The sequence below is a fragment of the Lampris incognitus genome, chromosome 6, assembly GCF_029633865.1.
Source record: "Lampris incognitus isolate fLamInc1 chromosome 6, fLamInc1.hap2, whole genome shotgun sequence".
NCBI lineage: Eukaryota > Metazoa > Chordata > Actinopteri > Lampriformes > Lampridae > Lampris > Lampris incognitus.
Window position 1 is genome coordinate 48,509,434 of NC_079216.1, and position 25,083 is coordinate 48,534,516.

Genomic DNA, 25,083 nt, shown 5'->3' on the forward strand with positions numbered 1-25,083 from the left:
CCTCTGCATCTTCCTCTGTCACACCAGCCACCTGCATGTCCTCTCAGCACATCCATAAACCTCCTCTTTGGCCTTCCTCTTTTCCTCTTCCCTGGCAGCTCCATATTCAGGACTTTCTTATGCTGCACCCAAATTCTGGAACTCCATTCCCTATCACATCCGCTTACTGGATTCCATTATAGAATTCAGAACTGCTCTTAAAATCCATACTTTTTTAAACCAGTATACTCACTTTAACAGCATTAACAGCATAAAATTCATTAATTTTTTTTAACTCCTTCTGGTGTATGCGCTGTCTTTTTTCTCTCTCTCTGAATGATGTCTTCTCCTTTCTCTCTTTCTGTGTGAATAGTGTCATGTGAGTCTCCCTTGTGTGCACGTGCAGTCGGTTCTCCTCCCAGGTCTCCGTGGTGATGGTGGTCACCACTTGGACGCTGCCTGGCCTTCCCCACATCACATTTTTTTCAAAATATCCTATAAATCCATATAATTTTTTTTTTAACATGATGATGCTGGTCGCGTGGCTTGGGTCCTGGACTATTCTGGTGGCGTCTGGATACTGCTTGGCATCCTGTGCATCATATTCTTCATACATTTTATAAGTCCATTATAATTCTGTTTATCCTGTTTCAATGTTGTATTGTGTAAACACAACATCCATTGCGTGTTGTCCGTCTTGGGAGAGAGATCCCTCCTCTGTTGCTCTCACTGAGGTTTCTTCTTATTTTTTATCCCTGTTAAAGGTTTTTTTAGGGAGTTGTTCCTTATCCGATGAGAGGGTCCCAGGACAGGATGTTGTGTTGCTGTTAAGCCCATGGAGGCAAATTTGTAATTTGTGATATTGGGCTATATAAATAAAATTGACTTGACTTGAGTATTGATTATTGTGTGTTTTGTTGAATGTACTAACGTTTTTTACTGCTTTGTTTTATTGTACTTGATGTAAGGTGACTTTGAGTGTCATGAAAGGTCCCTTTAAATAAAATTTTCATCTATATATCATACGTGATGATACACTCAACTCACGATTCAATACGATTCACGACATGATTTTGACGGGTTTTTTTTTTTTTTTTTTTTTACAAAATTTGATTGAAAAGAAATTATGACTGAAAAAGATTCCTTTATTTCTCAGACAAAAATCGACAATATATTTTCTCTTTTCTTTATAAATTAATTTTTTTTTATTTCTGAGGTAGGGTATAAACTATGCAAAACAATGCATATTTCATTTTCTTTTTAAAAGTCAAACTGAAAATATCTTTTCAGAATCAGATTTACTGGCCGTGTAAGTTTGTACACATGGAATCTAACTGGTTTTGTGGCTCTCACAGTATACTTAACATAGAATAATAATCTTCAGATATATACACAATGATTGACTATATCAATAGTCAATTGATTAGTTATTTTGTTTTAAATAACAAAACAGTAAATTGAATTTCTCAGACAAATATAGACAAAATATATTTTCTCATCTTTTCTTTATCAAATTTAAGAATCCTTTCTTTCTGTGGTAGGTTATAAACTATGCAAAACAATGCATATTTCCTTTTCTTTGAAAAAGCGAAACTGAAACTCTTTTGTCTTAAATTAAAAAAAAAAATTTTTTTTAAACAAATCCTAAATCAAATAAATATATGAACAATACTCCTCAAATAAACAAAGTCTTGGCCTGTGTTCCTAGCTTGGAATTTATGCCCCCCCCCCCAGTTTTTTTGCTATTTCTATCAATCCCCCTTGGGGCAATTCTATTTTCGCATTTAACCCATCCTAGCTGTGCAGCTAGGAGCAGTGGCAGCCGCCGTGTAGCGCCCAGGGACCAACTCCAGTTCATCTTGCCATGCCTCGGTCAGGGACACAGACAGGAGTATTAACCCTAACATGCATGTGTTTTTGATGGTGGGGGAAAACGGAGCACCCGGAGAAAACCCACTGCAGACATGGGGAGAACATGCAAACTCCACACAGAGGACGACCCGGGATGATCCCCAAGGTTGGACAACCCCGGGGTTTGAACCCAGGACCTTCTTGCTGTGAGGTGACAGCGCTAACCACTGGGCCACCGTGCCACCCAGCATATCTACATTTTTAGGTAGAAGCTGAGATCTCTGGACATTCACAATTCACAAAGTCTTGTGGCAAAAGAGCAACTTCTTTCAGCTACTGCAGTACAATAAGTTTATTCAAGCGCACACAGTGCAGAGATGAGCGCTGGGTTCTTTCAATTTTTGACACCAAGTGCCAACCGGTTTCCAAACTCGAGCCTCTGGTAACCATGCCACTCTGCATTTATTTTTCACACCTCTCTCAACTGAGCTTGTTTCTTAGCCAGCTTTAAAAAACTTTCATTACATATTTCAGAGGAGACTTCTTTAATCTAGTGCGAAGGATACTACACGGTGCCTCATGAGCAAGGCTCAGCGTTTTCGGTTTTTATTTTTCAAAGCCATCCAGCATGCAGAATTTCGCCACAAGAGAACACTGTTACGTAACCTCACACAAACAACTTTTGGCTCCGTGGAAACAAAATCCAGGTGAAAATGAGTTTAAACCGATCAGCTCCTTTTAAAAAATCTGGGTATTTTTCGGTGAAAATCAGTTAAAACCGAAAACACAGCCTTGCTCATGAGGTAGTCACTCTTGACTGATAACTCGAAAATCATTGGATATTGTGAAACATTGCATGGCCTCATGAGTGGATAAAACAGCCACAACAGACAGTCACACAGAATGGTAACGTGCAGCTAAGGCTATATCTATATTTTGGTTTTTAGACAAACATTTTTTTGTTTCTCCGAACAAGCTAGTGGTACAATAGATACACAACTATCATATTTGCTGTGCTTTTAAAAGTCAATACAAGTGAAGCAGTATTTCCTTTAACTAGTATCAGTATCAAAATACAAATTCTGGTTTTGTAGCAACCTTGATGCAAGATGATGGTGTAAATATGTTACTTACGAGAATGACTCCCAGTGTGTTGAGGTTGATAAGTTCATTGTTAATGCTGTGTGTGTTACTCTGAAGGAGGCTGGCCACCAGTTTGACCACATTTAGCCTGGTATTCCCCACTGGAGGATCCAGCACACCCCAGGTTGTCTTCATCATGCTCTTCTGTTGGTGGAGAGAAGACAACATAAACTTGCCCAAAACCTACTTAGAAGACAGTCATAACTAATTTCACTCAATACTGTAAACACATTTCACAGATGAATCCACCCACTCGATCTAGCCCATAAAAAAGGAACTTAAAAAAGGGGCAGGGGACTTTTCTTTCATTGTTTGAACTGAAAACATGTTGGTATGGGTTAAGGATGGTAGTATTGATTGCCATCATGACAAATATAACAAAAAATAAGACAAATCCAACAATCACTTTGAGGAAGAAAATCTATGCTAAAAAAAACTTGAAAAATTTGACTTAAAACCTTCAGTCAGTTTGCACACAACTATATACAGAGAGAATATTGGTGACTGTGTTATACTTGGGTCTGCTAGGTTTGTGTGATACTCAATTTCACTCAATTTCTTGAGTGACTTTACATTGACTGAACATGTTTTTAGTCTTCTCTGTTCCTCACCTTTGGAGGTTCCAGTAACAATTGGTGAAAGTCTTTTAGTCTAGGTCTAACAGCCTCCAGAATGCTGTGGTTGACTGAAAATGAGGGGTTGGACATTCCCGGAGGGCAGTCCATATGACCTTCAAACCTGAAAAATAGAGACCTAACAATATTAGTAACAATTAGCTATGGGTTTACCAACACTGCCTTGGTGGTTTTATTGTTGGTAGGATACATTTAAGGTGTGTTGGGGGTAAAAACTAATGGCAACAATGAACATAAAAATACTAAAATCCACTCACTTAAGGAAGTACATTGGAATTTGCACTTCTGACAGTATTGGGCATGATACGGAGGATGAAATCAGCACACTTTAGCCCCTTTCTTACTTAGTTTACTGCCCATAGATTACATTGGTATATTAGCAAAATGGGTATGTTACATTTTCTAAAATTTCCTAATAATTGGTTAACATCAGAATACTGATAAACACATTTACAATTAATGTTTTGTTTAGTCATTCTGAACAACACTGGCAAATTCAAGCTTTAGTGCATGCAACAGAGCTTAAAAAATGTGTAACCAACAGCATTTCAATTGTGAAATTTTTTTATAATAAAAACCCCATTAATAGGCTATTTCCACTATCAAAGTAATGGATAAATAGGGCTCCAGGATATGACCACTGTGATCGCACATGCGATCAAAAATCTGTCAAGTGCGACTAAACATTTTCATTGGTTGCACTAGTGTGCCTGAAATTTAGCAGGTCTGTCTGTGTGTGTAGAGCATTATTTTTCCCAACCGCATTCTGCGAATACATCCCGCTCTTCCTATGATTGGCTCTGACCCTGACATTCTTACCCTAAGCATCTCAACCCTCATGCTTGAACCTAACCTATCCAACCAATGAAGGCAATGAATACTAGCCAATCAGAGGCAGAGTAGGGCAGGTCTTCGCAGAATGCAGGTGAGATAAAAAATAAGGCATGTGTGTATGTGTGAGACTGCGCCCTGTACTCTTTCTTGAGCAACATCACAACCTTAAAACATACTGGTAATGCAAAACGAAGAGAACTATGATTATTTTTTCATCAAGAAAAATGCTGTGGTGCCCGTTACACCTGTCCCCTAGCCCTGAAAGGCCCACCACAGACCCGACAACATCGGGTCATAATGTGTTAAGAAATTACCAATCCATATGGGAACTGACAAAAAGGTAATGCTTAAAATGTATTATTGCGACACCAAAAGGGGCAGTGAACCTTTTTTGGGCGTACCTAAATTATATGCTGGTCCACGTAAATGAAAAAGTTAGGTCCACTAGTGCAACCAATGCAAAAAGTTAGTCTGGAGCCCTGAGATGTGCTAATAACTAAAATCCCCGATATTTTGATTAGCCGGAAAAAAGCCTGCACACTCTTGGAACTTCATGGCACTTAGTTGCCTATATCTGCCTTGGTGTACACCATCTCCGCATCTTTGGGCTGTAAATTTGATCCGTTCCCATGTATAAAAAACTATAAGCAACAGTACATTAATAACGAGTGAAGTCAAGAGTCTGCACCTTTATTCCTGTTTACAATCATTTACATAATGGGTTAAGAAATTACCGATGTGAATGGGATCTGACAAAAAAGGTAATGGTTAAAATGTATTATAGTATTATTATATAAAAGGTGTGGCAAAAAAATTTGAGCGCACTTAAATTATGTGCTGGTGCACCTAAATGAAATTGTTAGGTGCACCAGTGCAACCACTGTAAAAAGTTAGTTTGGAGCCCTGGTAAACCATGATTTCAAGATCAACTCTGCAAAAACATTCAGACTACAGTAGCATCACTAGCAGAACTGAGCAATAACTAAATTCTAACCTAAAACATACATTTTCAATTACCAATCCATGCTGGTATAATCAATATACTAAGTGTCCACAATTGTAAAGTATCGAAGTTTTGATCTTTATTTTAACACAAAACATCATACATTTTGTCCCAATAATATCAAGTTTTAATTAGTAAATTCCAAATAAAATTAGTTGAGTGGCCAGATTACTAAATGTCATCCAACAATTATATCATCTGAAAATTAACTTAAAAAGGCAAGAAATCAGTCTTTGATTGATGCTGAGGTATATTGCAAATGGCAATTTTAATGAGCCCATTTTCATCAACATTTTATATTCTGCCTTAAATGCAAAAAACAAAAAGAAGAAGAAGAAAAAGAAAAAGTCTATGCAATTGAACTTACGCTGGTCTCCTGGTCTCAAACAATGTCAGGAGGATCTGGATAACACTGACAATCGCCGACTCATTTTTCTCCTTGTCAAAGATGTTGGACAACAGCTGCTCCACTGTCTCTTGCCTAAGATGAGGAAAACAGAGGGGGTACAAAGAGAGATGGGGAAGGTAAAGAGTTTTTAAGGTGAAAACTGACTTCAGTATCTCTCACAGTTGCACTAGCTTCAGTTCACACTGCGAAATGTTGCTAGTTTTAGCGTCTGGCTCTGACAAGATCAAGCGATGACAGGGGTCAGCTAATTAGCTTAATTATTCACATGAAATGCTTTATAAAGGTGGCTCCAATCCATAGAATATTTAGTGTTCATGGTATTCTAAAAATTACAAACACTGCAGTACCTACAAAAAGATGCATTATTTTTTATCACATAATGAGTGCATACTTCTCCAGTGTGGCCAGCAATGGGTCAGGCTCTGAACAGCCCTGGACTTGGAACATCTGATCTCTGCAAAGTCTGATGATCTCACACAGGGATTGGGATGCATTAGAGTGCCTCTGGAAGCACAAAGAAGATGTGAAAATGGGGCAAATTAATATGGGACGAAGAAAATGAAGAACAAGAAAAAAATACTGTATCAATATTCTGCACATTTCCACGCTTGAAGGGAACTTTGCTGTTAAAATAAAAATAAAAATCTGTGATAACCTCACAAATCAAACTGAATATTTGAATTAGAAATTAAGAAAAACCAAAACCTGTATTTCTTTCTGTATTTCTGTATTTCCTTGTATTTCTTTGCTGAAAATACATACAGCAATTAACTATTTAGTGCAGTGCAAAACAGAACATTCAGTGACAATTTTCCTTATAACTTCAACGGCACAGATAAATAATTACGTTTTTTTTTGTTTTATTAGTCCTTGTATTGATCCCAGTTTAGTTTGAAGTGTAGTTTGCAGCACAAAACTTTTGTAACTAAAAAGCACAATCATAACATGACTTCCGATAATAAAAAGTGTCCCTACACTTGATAATGTTCAAAGGAAAGAGGGCTACTTTTGCTGTTTGTGAACTGTCACATTTTCCACTAGAATACAATAGTTTGAGAGACTCACATCCTCATCTTGAGAAGGCTGTACCATGTCAACCAGTCTCTGGATCACCCTCTCCTCATTCAACCACTATAAAAAAAACAAAAAACAAAGAGGAAGCAAATGCATCAATAAAAGTTATGGCACAAAACAAATATTGTCTTACAACTTTGGTTAGCCCATCACCTTAAAAAAAAAAAAAACCAAATCTCATTGAAAAGCCTCCACTGACAACAAATCGTTCTTGAAAGTGATGCGTCTTTGTACTGTTACAAATAGAGCTCATATTAGAACCATAATAAAGAGATCCTTGATTCTCAAGCAATCAAACCTGATAAATTTGCACAACTTCCTCAAGTACGATTTTGAGACTTACGAGACGGGCCTGTGATTATAGGGAAAAGAAGCATCCAGACAAGACTTATTTAAGAAGGGAATAGACAAGTGCATGTTTAAAACATGAAGAATGGAGGCAGAGGCAAATGAGCTTATTATTGTAGGGAGAATGACAGGGCACAATGTTATAAAATTACCTTTTTAGGAGCAGGTTACACCACCAGGATTAAATTTTACACCAGCGTAATCAAGGTCCATTAGTACATTGCATAGCATTACATCTTAACATTGGAGAGGCCAAAGTGACATGACATTCGTAATACCTTACAACTCAAGATTACATTTCACCACCATATGTATGTACATCCATGTTTATTTCTGAGGGAGTAAAAATGTGTTCAAGGAATAAAAACAACTATATAACCGTGGGAAATTGGGGTTCAAGCATCTCACCATTCCAGTACAACACCTTGTCTGCACCTAACTGATATTTCCCTACCCCCAGGAATAGGAAAACTTTCAGCAAAACCAAAACAGAAGTTGTGCCTACCCATTATCACAAGGGGGCTGTCTCATAAATAAAAATCAATAGATATAAAAGGTAACTTTGGGCTTAACCCTGGGTTTGCACTCATACAATATTGCTTCACCTTTTAGAATTGTATATCACCACAGTAGGTTGTATAGCTAAAATGAACGGCAAAGAGCTTCAAAATTTGTCAAAACCCCTTTTTGTAATAGCTGATCTACTTTTGGTAAAAGTTAATATTACAGATACTCTGTAGCAGGAATTGGCAACCTTCTCAACTAGAGCCTCATACCGCTTAATATAACCTTACAAAACAAGTCCTTTTTTACATTACATTACAGTCATTTAGCTGACGCTTTTATCCAAAGCGACTTACAATAAGTGCATTTAATGTAGGAAATCAGGAGAACTACAAGTCATCAGAGGTCAGAAGTGCATCTAAACAAGCATCTAAGAGAAAAACCAGTGCTAAAATAAAAGTGTAAGAAAGAGATTTTTTGTTTGTTTGTTTGTTTGTTTGTTTTAACATTTACATTATTTGAAATTTTACTCCAGCAATCTTCTCTGGCCTTGGCAGTAATGTTGGCATTGTTTTTTTGTATCACTCATAATTAGTAGTAGTGATGTTTTTCTTGCGAGAAATACACTGCTCTAGAACTGTCCACGTTGCATGCTATGGTAAATACCCCTCAATTTTTATGTAAATGCACTAATAGCTTAGCCTCAAGTCAGACAAATCTTGCAGGTTTTCACATGTCACAATGTAAAAACCTGCAAGATTTGCTTGACTCACTAAATTTGTTACAGCAAAACTGATTAGACAGAAAATTTCATATCCACTTTCAATAGGGCAGGTCACCTTAATTGTTATTTCCTTTTTTATAACTGGGTATCGCAAAAATACCATGATTAGGGATGCCCACCCAAACTAGGTTCTAATTGAAACCAGATTAAATTAGTAAAACCCAGAGAATTGATAAAGTCTGGTGTTATCGGTTCCACTATCAGTACTGGAGAAATTAGGGACTGAGATTTCCATTGCATCAAATGCAATTTTCAAGGAATTGATGGAAATGTTGTGATTATCATGTTGCTGCTCTGTCTCTCAGCACTTGTCTTTGAGTGGAAGCTGGGATTGTGCTCTTACGACTGATCTATAATAAACTCTGGACTGACAATGACGTAAAATCTTTGAAGCCACTGCAACGCCACCTTGGTAATCCCTACATCATCCATATCCTCTGCACCATTGCACCTTACCACCTCTTATTTCACCTGTATATAGTCAATCCTTGTGTATGTATCTAAAGACTGTTGTGTTGTAGTCAGGGGTTAAAGCAAAAAAAAAAAAAATCCTGAGCCTGAACTTCGTGTGTGTGTGTGTGTGTGTGTGGGGGGGGGGGTGTTGTCGTCCTGTGGTGTGGACACATCCGGGTAAAAAAAAAAAACAACATTATATGGAAATGAATGATTGCAGATTATGGTGGGCCTTTTGAAACTGCAATAACAAGAAAGGTCAGTAGGTGGCAATAGTAAAACGAACGAGGACCATGACTATTGTCCATGTTGTGGTTGGTGGCTTCGTCGACATTTAAGGAAAACATGCCGTTTTTTAGCATTTCCGAAATATGTCTTTTATACTCTGGTGTTATGCCGTGTGTTCAAATAGCTGGCATGCTGATTAGATATCCAGTTTTGTCAAAGCAATTTTGTCTTCAGCTATTTTTTTGCATAAATTCACCAGGGGTTGGGCGAGCTTGAAAGACAGATCATGCTCTACGATGAACGTGCACAAGCGTATTTTCAAGTCACACACACAGTCAGTTATTGATGCTGGTACATCAGCTGTGGTTGTTGCTCCCGGTAACCGCGTTGTGTGTTGGAGAGCACGAACAGCTGCTCTATGAGTGGGGTCTAACTCACGACGTGTAGCACTTTTTTCCCGCTAGTTGCATATACTAGCTTTCTCAAGCACAAAGTGCAGAAGCAAGCACCTGCTTCTCTTAACTTCTTACACCAGCTACCAAAAGGCTTACCGTCCTTCCCTATCTCTTCTATCCACAGCCAGCGCCATTTATTTTTTAATCCTTTATCAACTAGGAGGGCATCTTCCCCAGGATTCATGAACTTACTCTCCATCCTACTCTCCTTTGAAGTGACATCTCTCTACTCGGGGCATCTATGCAGCAAGGGACTCTGTTGAAGCACATTTTTCCAAGACCCGCCCCATTCTACTTCTGATTGGCTAATAATGTTAGTTTGAGAGCAGGAGAGTTGTGCTCCTCTAATATCATTGGCAGACGAACTCATAAACTCGAAAGTGATGGTGATGATATCAAGACGGTTTTTTAAAAATGTAACACTTTTTTTCCCCCACAGCCAAACGCCGCACGCCGGAAATCCGGCACAGTGCCAGAATATTTTAAGCCCTATGTAGTGTTTTATTCTGTCAAGTACATAGAGCCATGAAACCGGAGTCAAATTCCATGTTTGAGCAAACCTACTACTACTTTTGGCTGTTCCCGTTAGGGGTCGCCACAGCCGATCATCCGTTTCCATCTCTTCCTGTCCTCTGCATCTTCCTCTGTCACACCAGCCGCCTGCATGGACTCCCTCACCACATCCATAAACCTCCTCTTTGGCGTTCCTCTTTTCCTCTTCCCTGGCAGCTCCATACTCAGCATCCTTCTCCCAACATACCCAGCATCTCTCCTCTGCACATGTCCAAACCATCTCAATCTTGCCCCTCTTGCTTTGTCTCCAAACCGTCCAACCTGAGCTGTCACTCTAATATACTCGTTCCTAATCCTGTCCTTCTTTGTCACTCCCAATGAAAATCTTAGCATCTTCAACTCTGCCACCTCCAGCTCCACCTCCTGCCTTTTCATCAGTGCCACTGTCTCCAAACCATATAACATAGCTGGTCTCACCACCATCTTGTAAACCTTCCCTTTAATTCTTGCTGGTACCTTTCTGTTGCAAATCACTCCTGACACTCTTCTCCACCCACTCCACCCTGCATGCACTCTCTTTTTCATCTCTCTTCTGCACTCCCCGTTACTTTGGACAGTTGACCCCAAGTATTTAAACTCATATGCCTTCGTCACCTCTATACTTTTCATCCTCACCATTCCGCTGTCTTCTCTCTTATTAACGCATATGTTTTCCATCTTGCGCCTACTGACTTTCATTCCTCTTCTCTCCAGTACATATCTCCACCTCTCCAGGCTTTCCTCAACCTGCTCCTTACTGTCGCTACAGATCACAATGTCATCAATGTTTGTGCAAACCTACATGGCCAATAAACATGATTCTGATTCTGATCATGGTTGTCGCAGCAGACACAGATAAGTAGATGGACATAGCCAACAACTTGTTTCCCGCCTGTTAAACATTTATACTGCCTATTATTGTGTTTGTTGTAAATTATGATTACGAATGTGCTTCATACCATGTGCCATTAAAACATTACATCTCAGAACATGCAGTTAACAGTAATTAAAGATAAAAAAAACATTACAACCATAAATCAATGCTAAATCACCTTTTGTTTTGACGTTGCCATCACTTGGGCTGCAAATAATGATTTTTTTTCCAAAATCGACTTTAATTCCGATTAATCATTGTCTGTTAAGTCAAAAATACTGATGAATACCTAGATTTCAAAGTGATGCCTTAAAAATGTTTAGTCTGACAAATAGCCAAAACAAAAGACAAACCCAAGTATTCATTTCATAATGATATAAATCAAAGGAAGGCAAGCAAATCTTAAGCCTTTAAGAAACTGCAATGAGCGAATGTTTGACGTTTATATTAGTGAATGAGAAACAATTAATTGACTGCCAAAGATGTAATGGATTAATTTTTGACAATCGACTAATTGTTTCATCAAGAACCATAGTCTGTGTTTGGTTTTATTACAACCCCCCCCCCCATGTTGTCGTGCAACCGTATGCTGCACATCTAGTCATAGTAACAAGCCGAAAGAAACCCCAGACGCAATTAAGTTTTTGAGGAATACAAATATGGCTCCAGAGAAATTTCCATTGGCTTCAGTCATAGCGGCTGTTCTATCATTACACTATCTAGCCAGAGTTTATTATAGACCACTGGCTCTTACATACAGTGAGAGGTGTTCTTATCAGCATGACAGAACAAAGTGCTCCAAATTAAAATAAACACTTTATCCATTCCACAACGTGCTGAATAACTTGTCTTTAATTTTGTTTGTCATTATTTATTGTGTTGTCTGATGTATAAGCCATGTCTAAGAAGAATTTCCATTACATTGTCACAAAGCTTCCTGAATCTAGTGTGGTTGCACTTCCCCTAAGTTGACAACAATGCTCATTGCAACAAGTGTAATAAAACCCTTGCAAGGCAATACAATTATCCAAACATTTGTTCAGCAACCTAAACATAAAGATGTAGTTTTCCACTGCTATGTTTGCAGTCCATCCCACACAGTTGTTTTCCTCATTCATCACATTAATACTATATTAGAGCTATAAATATGGAGTTTGACAGGCTAATAATGAATTGCTACAACAAGCTATTATATGAAAGCTGACAAATTAGCTAATTGTTTAGCTGCGTGTATGTTTTAGAAATTCAGCAGGTTTTTGTAGATTGTCTGGCTGAGGCTGCAGCCACCAAAACTCAGCCCACCCTTCCTCCATCTTCTACTGGTCCCAGCCAAGCCCAAAGTCCCTTTATGCTAGCAGATATAGAATAGTAAACCAATGTCCATTCTGTCCTCCACTAATTTTTTTCTTGAGAAATAAACTAAAAGAACTAATAAGAGTATTGATAATGTAATGAAACTACTGATAAAAGTAGTGGTATCAATGAAACTTTTAACGAAACCCATCCCTAAACATTAATTCATTCATTATCCAAACCACTTATCCTTACTTAGGGTCGCGGGAATGCTGGAGCCTATCCCAGCAGTCATTGAGCAGCAGGCGGGGAGACACCCTGGACAGGCCGCCAGACCATCACAGGGTCCACACACACAAACAAACACACACACACACACACACACACACACACACACACACACAAAAACACACACCTAAGGACAATTTAGTATGGCCGATTCACCTGACCTACATGTCTTTGGACTGTGGGAGGAAACGGGAGCACCTGGAGGAAACCCACGCAGACATGAGGAGAACGTGCAAACACCACACAGCGAATAACACAGGATGACCCCCAAGGTTGGACTACCCCGGGGCTCGAACCCAGGACCTTCTTGCTGTGAGGCAACTGCGCGGTCATCCCTAAACATGATCGAGTTAAACTTCCTTCATGAGAGAAGCCTTCGGTTTTGGACCAACTGAGTGCATCTAAAAACCTGAAATCAAATATACAAACAAATGTTCACTAAATGGTAGTTGTTTTAAATGGGTGTACTGCCCCAATAAAATCACTATACAGGAAATCGAGGTTCAAGTTTACAGCAGTTGGAAAAACAATCCACCATCTTAAACCAAATGTGAAGTCTCATCTTACTACTTACATTGAAAACATTCTGCCGTAGTTGTTGTGGTTCAATGCAGGTGAGCATCCTAAGAAGAAGGTCCATGATGGCTGATGTCCCAATATGTTTGATCACCAAGCCTACGAAGTCCTCCCGCTTCCGCAGAAAGTCCACAATCTACACACAAAAAATACAGAGACCACATGAGAACATTAACATTAGCTATTGAAGAGATTCCAGTAAAAAAGCCGGTGGCACAAAAGTCAGTAAAATTCACGTGTGTGTGTCATATTCTTTTTTTTTGTAATTCAATTTTTTTTTTATTGATTTTGAAAGGTTGGTAGTTAAATCAAATGAGACATTTCACCAGTGACCCCACTAATACAAATAAAATGGCTATAAAATAAAAGAGAGATCCACATGAGAGAGGATACAGCACCAGTCATAATCAGAAGAAAAGGAAGTCACCCAGGCAAACAAAGACAGAATTCATATTTCAGGATCATCAAACAATTTCATATAATTCCTAAAGCAATCCCTGAATAGTCCCTTATGATCAGCATGGATTCAGGCCAGGTCATATTCATATGCACTGCATATGTTTATTTATCTTATTATAACACCACCATAACATTATTTTATTTAACTGAGCCACTGAGGATGCACAAGCCAGTGCGTTCTTAGTGCCGATCCCAAGCCTGGATAAATGGGAGGGTTTTGTTGGGAAGAGCATCTGGCGTAAAACCTTTGCCAAATCAAATATGCGGCTCATAAATCAGATTTCCATACTGGGTCGGTCGAGACCCAGGTTACCAACGACAGCCACCGGTACTGTTGGCCAGCAGAGTGCCAGTGGAAACTATGTTATTGTTGGGCAAAGGAGAAGGCGAGGGGGAAGGCATGTCCAGAGGCAGAGGGAGAGGAGGAAGGGTAAGAGTGTGGAGTCGGAACTTTGAATGTTGGCACTATGACTGGTAAAGGGACAGAACTGGCTGATATGATGGAAAGAAGAAAGGTAGGCATACTGTGTGTGCAACAGACCAGGTGGAAGGGCAGCAAGGCCAGCAGCAGAGGTGGGTTCAAACTCTTCTACCATGATGTGAATGGGAAGAGAAATGGGGTAGGGGTAAATTTGAAGGAAGAATATGTCAAGAGTGTGTTGGAGATGAACAAAGTGTCAGACAGAGTGATGAATACGAAGCTGGAAATCAAAGGTGTGATGATGAATGTTATCAGCGCATATGCCCCGCAAGTTGGGTGTGAGATGGAAGAGAAACAAGAATTCTGGAGTGGGTTGGATGAAGTGGTGGAAAGTGTACCCAAGGAGGAGAGAGTGGTGCTCGGAGAAGACTTCAATAGGCATGTTGGTGAAGGGAAGAGAGGTGATGAGGAGGTGATGGGCAGGTACGGTGTCTAGGAAAGGAATGTGGAAGGACAGACAGTGGTAGATTTTGGGAAAAGGATGGAAATGGCTGTGATGAATACATATTTCAAGAAGAGGGAGGAACACGGTGATGTTTAAGGAGTGGAGGAAAGTGCACACAGGTGGACTATATATTATATAGGAGACACGATCTGAAAGGGATTAGGGACTTCAAGGTGGTGACAGGGGAGAATGTAGGCAGCATCGGATGGTGGTCTGTAGGACAACTGGAGACCAAGAAAAGGAAGAGAGTGAAGGCAAAGTAAGGATCAAATGGTGGAAGTTGAAGAAGGAAGACTGTTGTGTGGAGTTCAGGGTAGAGTTAAGACAGGCATGGGGTGGTAGTGAAGAGTTAATGGATGGTTGGGCAACCACTGCAGAAATAGTGAAGGAGACAGCTAGGAAGGTACTCACCTTGATGACATTACTGTACTGTACAGATGACAGTGCGTCATCAGGATAGAGGAAAGAAGACAAGGAGACTTGGTGGTAGACTGAGGAAGTATAGATAATTATGCAGAGGAAGAAGTCGGCAAAGAAGTGAGATAGGCAGGGAGGTGAAGAAAGTGGACAGGAGTACAAGAGAGAAGAGAGAGGTGGCAAAGGGAAAGAAAAAAGTGTATGGTGAGTTGTACAAGAGGTTGGACACTAAGGAAGGAGAATAGGACTTGTACCGATTGGATTGACAGAGGGACCGAGCTGGGAAGGATGTGCAGCAGGTCAGGGCGATAAAGGATAGAGATGGAAATGTGCTGGCAAGTGAGGAGAGTGTGTTGAGAAGGTGGAAGGAGTACTTTCAGGGGCTGATGAATGAAGAAAATGAGACAGAGAGAAGGTTGGACGATGTAGGGATAGTGAATCATGATGTGCGGTGGACTAGCAAGGAGGAAGTGAGGGCAGCTATGAAGAGGATTAAGAGTGGAAAGGCGAGTGGTCGAGATGACATACCTGTGGAGGCATAGAGGTATTTAGGAGAGATGGCAGTGGAGTTTTTCAATAGATTGTTTAACGCAATCTTGGAAAGTGAGAGGATGCCTGAGAGTGGAGAAGCAAACTGATTTTCAAGACTAAGGGTGACGTGCAGAGCTGTAGCAACTACAGAGGTATAAAGTTGATCAACCATAGCATGACGATATGGGAATGAGAAGTGGAAGCTACGTTAAGAGGCGATGTGATGATTAGCGAGCAGTAGTATGGCTTCATGCCACAAAAGAGCACTACATATGCGATGTTTGCTTGAGAGTATTGATGGAGAAGTATAGAGAAGATCAAAAAGAGTTACATCATGTGTTTAGAAAAAGCATATCACAGGGTGCCGAGAGAGGTGTGGTATTGTATGAGGAAGTTGGGAGTGGCAGAGAAGAATGTAGGAGTGGTGCTGGATATGTATGAGGGCAGTGTGACAGTGGTGAGGTGTGCGGTTGGAATGACAGATGGGTTCAAGGTGGAGGTGGGATTACATAAAGGATCGGCTCTGAGCCCTTTCTTGTTTGCAATGGTGATGGACAGGTTGACGGACGAGATCAGGCAGAAGTCTCCGTGGTCTATGATGTTTGCGGATGACATTATGATCTATAGTAAGAGTAGGGTGGCAGGTTGACAAGAGCCTGGATAGGTGGAGGTATGCAAAAGAGAGAAAAGGAATGAAATCAGTAGGTGCAAGACAGAATGCATGTGTGAATGAGAGGGAGGACAGTGGAATGGTGAGGATGCAAAGAGTAGAGGTCACGAAGATGGATGAGTTTAAATACTTGGGTCAACTGTTCAAAGTAATGGGGAGTACAGAAGAGAGGTGATGAAGTGAGTGCAGGCAGGGTGGATTGGGTGGAGAAAACTGTCAGGAGTGATTTGCGACAGAAGGGTACCAGCAAGAGTTAAAGGGAAGGTTTACAAGACGGTAGTGAGACCAGCTATGTTGTATGGTTTGGAGACGGTGGCACTGATGAAAAGCCAGGAGGTGGAGCTGGAGGTGGCAGAGCTGAGGATGCTAAGGTTTTCGTTGGGAGTGACGAAGAAGGACAGGATTAGGAATGAGTATATTAGAGTCACAGTTCAGGTTGGACGTTATGGACACAAAGCAAGAGAGGCAAAATTGAAATGGTTTGGACATGTGTGGAGGAGGGATGCTGGGTATATTAGGAGAACGATACTGAACATGGAGCTAGCTGCCAGAGAAGAGGAAAAGAGGAAGGCCAAAGAGGTGGTTTGTGGATGTGGTGAGGGAGGACATGCAGGAGGTTGGTGTGACTAAGGAAGATACAGAGGACTGGAAGAGATGGAAACGGATGATCGGCTGTGGCGACCCTTAACAGGAACAGCCGAAAGCAGTAGTAGCAGTAGTAGATAACACCAAACAAAACATTTTTTTTGTTTTTAAGTGAGCCTCTTATCAGTTAACAGAAAAAGACAAACACAAAACTAACAGCACCATCTTCTGGAAGGTATAGGTGTTGTGGTGGCTTATGGGGTGGGGGGGGGGTGTTTGGTCGTGGCGTTTGGGCATTGTGAAAATATGCATTTTCACACCATTTTGGACCATAATCATTACAATATTTATCAAAACATAACACAGGTTATTGTTTGTGACAGTACACTTAGACATGGGTAAGAAAAGTGAAAAAAAAACACCAGGCGGCATGGTGGCACAGTGGTTAGGCCATCACCTCACAGCAAGGTCTTAGTTTCGAACCCCGGGGTTGTCCAACCTTGGGGGAGTCATCCCAGGTCCTTCCTGTGTGGAGTTTGCATGTTCTCCCCATGTCTGTGAGGCTTTTTTCCAGGTGCTCTGGTTTCCCCCACCATCAAAGACATGCATGTTAGGGTTAATACTCCTGTCTGTGCCCCTGACCGAGGCATGGCAAGACGAACTGGAGTTGGTCCCCAGGCGCTGCACGGTGGCTGCCCACTGCTGCTAGCTACACAGCTAGGATGGGTTAAATGCAGAGGAAGAATTTCCCCACGGGGATCAATAAAGTAATAAAATAAAAATAAAAATATATATGCTCACTGATGAATTAACTGCCATGTCCTGAGGTAATCCTTCACATTTTTTCAAGTGATCGCACTGTGTGCCATACAAAATAACATTGGTAAAACAAGACTTAACAAGCCTTAAAGTACATGGATTTGAACTGCAATTTTCCCATTCTCTCACAGCCATTTCACAATGTAACAGCGTTTGGCTGCTTACCAAAGTTGCTGCTTGGTTGGACGTCTGTAAGACAGCTCACTTTCCCAGTAGCCACTTGACAGCTGACAGCGATCTCTCTCACTCATTCCTCTCGCATAATTATTTTCTCTAACATTTTTCAGACTGTCTTTTTGAGCTCCTCATCTGTGACAGGCATAATTCTCGGCTGTTTGCCAGATTTTCTCACTGGTTCATTTCTGCAGTAAAGACGTGGGGAGACACTAAGAACTCGTTTTCATTCATGAATTCATTTCCTCTGTGGCAGGAAAACACGTTACAGCAGCCTTCAGAAACTTGTGCAGGTTAAACTGGACTAATTAAACACTCAGTGCTGACAAGACTAAAAACACTCGCTAGCCTAACAAAATTAAGGCTGCAACAACCCATATTGCAAGACTGTAAAATACCGTAGTTACACTGGTAATCTTCACTCAAAAAGAATATCTGTTGTAATGAATGAACAGGTAAGGCTATGGTCACACATGCACGAAATTGCACACATGCACGGGTTGGGCGTCCGGGTAGCGTAGCGGTCTACTCCGTTGCCTACCAGCACAGGGATCACCAGTTCGTATCCGTGTTGCCTCCAGCTTGGTCGGGCATCCCTACAGACACAATTGGCCGTGTCTGCAGGTAGAAAGCAGGATGTGGGTATGTCTCCTGGTCGCTGCACCAGCACCTTCTCTGGTTGGTTGGGGCGCCTGGGGGGAATAGTGTGATCCTCCCATGTCCTACGCCCCGGCGAAACTCCTTACTGTGGCAGTCTGCAGCCCTCCCTGGATCAGCAGAGGGGGTCGAGCAGCGACGGAGACGGCTTGGAAGAGTGAGATAGTTGGCCAAGTATTATCGGAGAGACAAAGGGGGAACATCTAAAATAAATAAATAAATAAATAATTGATGAATATTCACCTCCCATTCACTTCCATTCTATGTGAGCGTAGGGACAAACAAAACATTCGCTTCTGGTGGCAAAAGAAATTCACTTCGTGTGGAGTTCAGCTTTGCAAAGAAGTGTGTGTGGGTGACCCCACTTGGCTGTAACTGGCTATAGTTTTCTTAGTGAGCCAGGATAGAGGTGACTTTGATTGTTGCTGTGTCTAACCAGCCGGTATTGTACAACATAACTGGGTTTATTAACTGGGTTCGCATTTCTGGTACAGCGTTAAATTGGTTTTGCTCTTATCTCACAAATATATATTTTTATGTTTCTATTAACAATCTTGTATCCTTGTCAGCTCCCCTACTGTGTGGAGTCCCCCAGGGCTCTGTTCTTGGGCCAGTCCTCTTCTCTTTATACATGCTTCCTCTGGGTCATTTGTTTAGTCACTTTCAAGACACTGTTATGTCAATGATACTCAGATCTATTTCTCTGCCAAACCCAATAACCTGAATCAACTGTCCTCCCACCATGATTGCTTAGCTGCCACCAAAGACTGGATGTCCCTTAATTTCCTCCATCTAAACCCCGACAAAACTGAAGTTCTTCTAATTGGTCCTGAGAACTTTGCCACTGCAGTTGATCAATTTATTGGTCCACTTCATTCAAACGTCAAACCTACCACTAAAAATCTTGGTATCATTAAAATGTCTTTCAATCACCATGTTACTAAGCATGTCCAGTCTTGTTTTCTTCAGGTATAAAATATTGCAAAAATCTGAAATATTTTGACTTTTAAGGATATCGAAAAATTAATTCACACTTTCATTTTCTCCTGTCTAGATTACTATAACTCCCTCTTCTCTGGCCTCAACAAAGCTACTTTAAATTGTCTACAGCTGGTTCAGAATGGAGCTGCTAGACTACTAACCAGAACTAGCCGTAGGTCCCATGTTACCCCTTTTCTTTGCATCCCTCCATTGGCTTCCCGTAAAATTCAGAATAATTTATAAGATCTTATTGATTACATTTAAAGCACTGCATGATCTTGTCCCCAGTTATATTTCTGATCTTCTCATTCCTCATTCCAGTTCCCAACCACTCCGATCCTCAAACCTCGGTCTTTTATCCATTCCTCACTCCGACTGCAAAACAAAAGGTGACCACACCTTTGCAGTCTTGGCCCCAAGCCTCTGGAATAATCTCCCCCAATCCATCAGATTTGCTGAATCTTTGGACTGTTTTAAACGGCTTCTAAAAACCTATCTTTTCAGGCAAGCCTTTTGATAGATTCCCACCCCGACTTCTGTTTTGTTTAATTTTTTTAGCTTGGTCCGTTACTCCCAATGCCATGTTTTTATAATCATTCAATTTATTTTATGTATTTATTCATTTTTTTGTGTATGGAGTGTAAAGCACTTTGTAACTGTATGTTTTTAAAAGTGCTATATAAATAAAATTTTGCTTGCTTGCTTGACATTGCCCATGAAAACTACAAAAACTGCCCCACAAGAGAGAGGCTGCCTGATGACAGTGGATTGGGAGAAAGGCATTGAACATGAATGAATGGAAAATGTATTTACATCATTAATTCATATTTCGCGGTATAAAAATATAACTTGTACACCAATGTTCTTTCTCCGTATCTGTCCATGAAACTATGCTAACGTGTGCAAATGAAACAATTAAGTGAAAACATTTATCTTTCTCTGGACTTCAGTGTGAATTTTTCTGTCGCAAAACCACCAACTGCTCAAACGGACGACAAACCGGAAAACCAATTTCCGTGTGCGTCAAATCCTGCACTCCCCACATTCATCATGACAAAATACGAATTTCGCCTCAGCAGGCGATGGTCATTCACCTGCATTCGAGCATGTGTGACCATAGCCTATAATTGTCTAGTCCTGAAATGTAAGACAATCCCCACTTTTTTAAACCTAAGTTTCAGGGGGGAAGATTTGTCTTATATTAAGGCCAAAACTGTATCTTTTCTCTCCGGAGCAGCAAGAAGAAGAAAAGTGAGAAAATGACAGAAAGCTGAATCAATTTATCTGGATGATGTTTATCAAGAGAAACGTTTCATCACTCATCTAAGTGACCTCTTCAGTCTCAACTGACTACAGGTATCCCCACCCTTATAAACAATGCAGTGGCATAATGACCAAAACAACTATTGGTTTCATATGCAAATTGCTGTGACCATTAACATTTGGGAATGGTTGCAATCCCAGCAGGTTGCAATCATCTACTGCAACACAATCTAGGAATCATCAGGTCGCTGTACCACGAGCTGACAACATCCCCACCAACACAGCGGCCAGGGAAGGGGAGAAATCCCATATTAAACAGGTCCTGGTCAAGCGGCCGTTCGTCAAAGCCAGATGCCCAAACAGTGCACCAACCGATTGAGGAGAGGAGAAGGATAACAGCTGCCTAAGCATACACCAGTGGTGATTCCATATGTAGCGGGAGTTTTGGAACAGGTGAGACACGTATTTTCCAAACACTGCATCTTAGCTGCTTTCAAACCCCGAAACACACTGCGCCAGAAAGTGGTCCACCCCAAGGATCGGGTCCCCTGGCACAAACAGAGCAATATAGTGCGTGCTGTTAAGTGCCGGGAGGATTGCCGTGACTTGTACATTGGGGAAACCAAACAAACACTGGCCAAGAGGATGGCACAATAAACAAGAGCTAACACGTCAGGCTAGGACTCCACAGTCTACATCCATCTACAGGCCAGTGGCCACTTTTTCAAGGATGAGGACGCACACATCCTTGATAGGGAGGAACACTGGTTTGAATGGGGGATCAAAGAGGCCATCTCTATGTGAAGAGAGAATGACCATCACTGAAACGGGGGGGGGGGGGCTAAGAGTACATCTGTTGCCATCTTACAATGCTGTGATTGCAACCATTCCTCAATCCTCTGTGAATAGTACACATTGCCATTGTAACGCTAGTTAATGGTCACGGCAATATGTATATGAAATCAATCGTTGTTTCGGTCATTATGCCACTGTATTGTTTATAAGAGTGGGGATAACTGTAGTCAGTTGAGACTGAAGAGGTCACTTAGATGAGTGGTGAAACATTTCTCTCAATAAATGTTGTGTCCAGATGAACTGATTCAACTTCCTGTGAACTCAGCATAGTTTTTGGCTGGACCACAACAACGGTGCCAGCCCTACACATGTGGTTGTCGGTGAGTGAGTGCCTGAGTTAATGCTGGGGTTTCACCATTGGTCGGACGGATCAGTTGGAGTTTCCCCATTGGCCGTGCGAACAGTTTTCTATTACCTCATCAGCTGTTCACAGATCTGATGTCAAAACAGCCGCTTTTCACGCAAAAACGGCTGTTAAATAAATGTAGTCATGGTCCAGCCATATACTAGGTTTTAATTAAGTCTTGTTTTCATTCATTCAGTTTAGGCACTGCTCGGGGCTTTCCGACACAACTTGACAACTGCACCGTTGTGCTCTGGAACCTATTATTACCAATGGCTTGGGCTGCACCACAACAGCTTTTTGCTGCGTTGAGAAAAGCGCAGCACAGTGCGCCTTAACTTTGCATTGCGCCCAAAGTCGCAACACACTGCGATAAATACCTGTGTGGCCAATAGAAACGAGGCAGCCAGCCAGACATGGAAGGCAAATCGGAGGAAAAGATAAAATATAAAAACAAAGAGATAATAACAAACTTGTTCTGCTATAAGTTTTGAAAATTCTGCCTATTTTGCTCTGTAAAAATGTGCACTGAACCCTGCGGTGAACGCAGCTCAAATCGCGTTGTGTTTGAAAGGGCCATTTGTAAACCCTGCACTGACTTCATACATGACTTCTCTGGAATCCAATTGATGGAAATCTGTCGTTGTAACGGAGAACTTTAATCCATGAGTATGTATATTAGCAATATTAAACAGTGTTTTATTGTATAAAAATATGTAGTTTAACCTAGGTAAAGTTAATTTGTCTTTCTAAGTGTAGCACAGTTACTGTGACTATACTAGAGCATGGTTACTTTTATAGAAATCAAAAGCGACTGCTAAAGCCAGTTAATAATTACACAATAAGCAATGAGTGCCAGCAAAATCTCCCCAAAATGTGTGCTTGTTGTCTCTTTCTTTGCAGAACAAGTGCAATTATGGATATCCTCTTCTCGCATGTATCGAGCATGCTGAAGCAGAATGAACAGGGATGAGAACAGTTGCAGCAAGGGAAGACTGTCCCCTAATTAACAGATGGCTTCATTTTCTTGGACATCAAAGAAATATGAATCGGTTCAGGACACTTTTATCCAAATGAACTGATTCAACTTTCTTTGATTTTCTTACCAGGATTATTGAGCATGTACAATCCCAATTCCAATGAAGTTGGGAAATTGTGTAAAACGTAAATAAAAACAGAACACAATGATTTGCAAATCCTTTTCAACCTATAGTCAATTGAATACACTACAAAGACAAGTTATTTAATATTCAAACTGATAAACTTCATTGTTTTTTTTGCAAATATTCACTCATTTTGAATTTGATGCCTGCAACACGTTCCAAAAAAAAGCTGGGACAGGGGCATGTTTACCACTGTGTTACATCACCTTTCCTTTTAACAACACTCAATAAGCTTTTGGGAACTGAGGACACTAATTGTTGAAGCTTTGTAGGTGGAATTCTTTCCCATTCTTGTTTGATATACGACTTCAGTTGCTCAACAGTCCGGGGTCTCCGTTGTCTTATTTTGCACTTCATAATGCGCCACACATTTTCAATGGGAGACAGGTCTGGGCTGCAGGCAGGCCAGTCTAGTACCCGCACTCTTTTACTACAAAGCCACGCTGTTGTAACACGTGCAGAATGTGGCTTGGCATTGTCTTGCTGAAATAAGCAGGGACGTCCCTGAAAAAGACGTCACTTGGATGGCAGCATATGTTGCTCCAAAACCTGCTCCAAACCTTTCAGCATTTATGGTGCCTTCACAGATGTGCAAGTTACCCATGCCATGGGCACTAACGCACCCCCATACCATCACAGATGCTGGCTTTTAAACTTTGCGCTGATAACAATCTGGATGGTCCTTTTCCTCTTTAGCCCAGAGGACATGACGTCCATGATTTCCAAAAACAATTTGAAATGTGGACTCATCAGACCACAGCACACTTTTCCACTTTGCATCAGCCCATCTCAGATGAGCTCAGGCCCAGAGAAGCCAGTGGCGTTTTTGGGTGTTGTTGATATATGGCTTTTGCTTTGCATGGGAGAGTTTTAACTTGCACTTGTAGATGTAGCGACGAACTGTGTTAACTGACAATGGTTTTCCAAAGTGTTCCTGAGCCCACGCGGTAAGATCCTTTACAGAATGATGTTGGTTTTTAATGCAGTGCTGCCTGAGGGATTGAAGGTCACAGGCATTCAATGTTGGTTTTCGGCCTTGCTGCTTACGTGAAGAGATTTCTCCGGATTCTCTGAATCTTTTGACGATATTACGGACTGTAGATGATGAAATCCCTAAATTCCTTGCAAGTGTACGTTGAGGAACGTGGTTCTTAAACTGTTGGACTATTTGCTCACGCAGTTGTTCACAAAGTGGTGACCCTCGCCCCATCCTTGCTTGTGAACAACTGAGCCTTTCGGGGATGCTCCTTTTATACCCAGTCATGACACTCACCCGTTTCCAATTAACCTGTTCACCTATGGAATGTTCCAAACAGGTGTTTTTTGAGCATTCCTCAACTTTCCCAGTCTTTCTTTGCCCCTGTCCCAGCTTTTTTGGAACATGTTGCAGGCATCAAATTCAAAATGAGTGAATATTTGCAAAAATCAATAAAGTTTATCAGTTTGAACATTAAATATCTTGTCTTTGTAGTGTATTCAATTGAATATAGGTTGAAAAGGATTTGCAAATCATTGTATTCTGCTTTTATTCACGTTTTACACAACGTCCCAACTTCATTGGAATTGGGGTTTGTATAAAGACGTTTTCTCGGACAGTTAAAGACATTGTTAAAATGGGTTTCTGAATACACCTCAGTGGCTGATAATAACAGAACATTTGTGGAAGCAATACCTTGACATGTGCAACTTAGCCACCCCAGGCTCTAAAAAAGCCACCTAAAGTAATGTGCAATGACAGAAAATATAATGCCTTCAAAAAGTATTCACACCATTTAAACTTGTTCAGGATTTGCATAATGTACTAACATTTCCAATGCTTTGTTATATATTTTTCCCCTACACCAACACAAATTCGAAACATTTATGAAGCAAAGAACATTGATTTTATTTTTCAAAAATTAAAGACAAATCTAATGGTCAGAAGAATTCAGCCCCACAGAATGGCTACTTTGTAAAT

General features: G+C 40.8%; 1 protein-coding gene across 6 annotated transcripts in view; it reads right to left on the minus strand.

Annotated features, from left to right (window-relative positions):
• Positions 1 to 25,083, minus strand: part of ppp6r3 (protein phosphatase 6, regulatory subunit 3) — a 109,414-nt gene that overhangs the window by 60,055 nt on the left and 24,276 nt on the right. For all 6 annotated transcript variants that reach the window (XM_056282741.1, XM_056282740.1, XM_056282739.1 and 3 more), the window contains exons 5-10: positions 13,282 to 13,419; positions 6,920 to 6,985; positions 6,246 to 6,358; positions 5,813 to 5,926; positions 3,585 to 3,711; positions 2,965 to 3,117 (exon numbers count right to left, since the gene is read on the minus strand). In XM_056282741.1, coding sequence (XP_056138716.1) covers positions 2,965 to 3,117; positions 3,585 to 3,711; positions 5,813 to 5,926; positions 6,246 to 6,358; positions 6,920 to 6,985; positions 13,282 to 13,419 — 711 coding nt within the window. The remainder of the gene's footprint in view (positions 1 to 2,964; positions 3,118 to 3,584; positions 3,712 to 5,812; positions 5,927 to 6,245; positions 6,359 to 6,919; positions 6,986 to 13,281; positions 13,420 to 25,083) is intronic.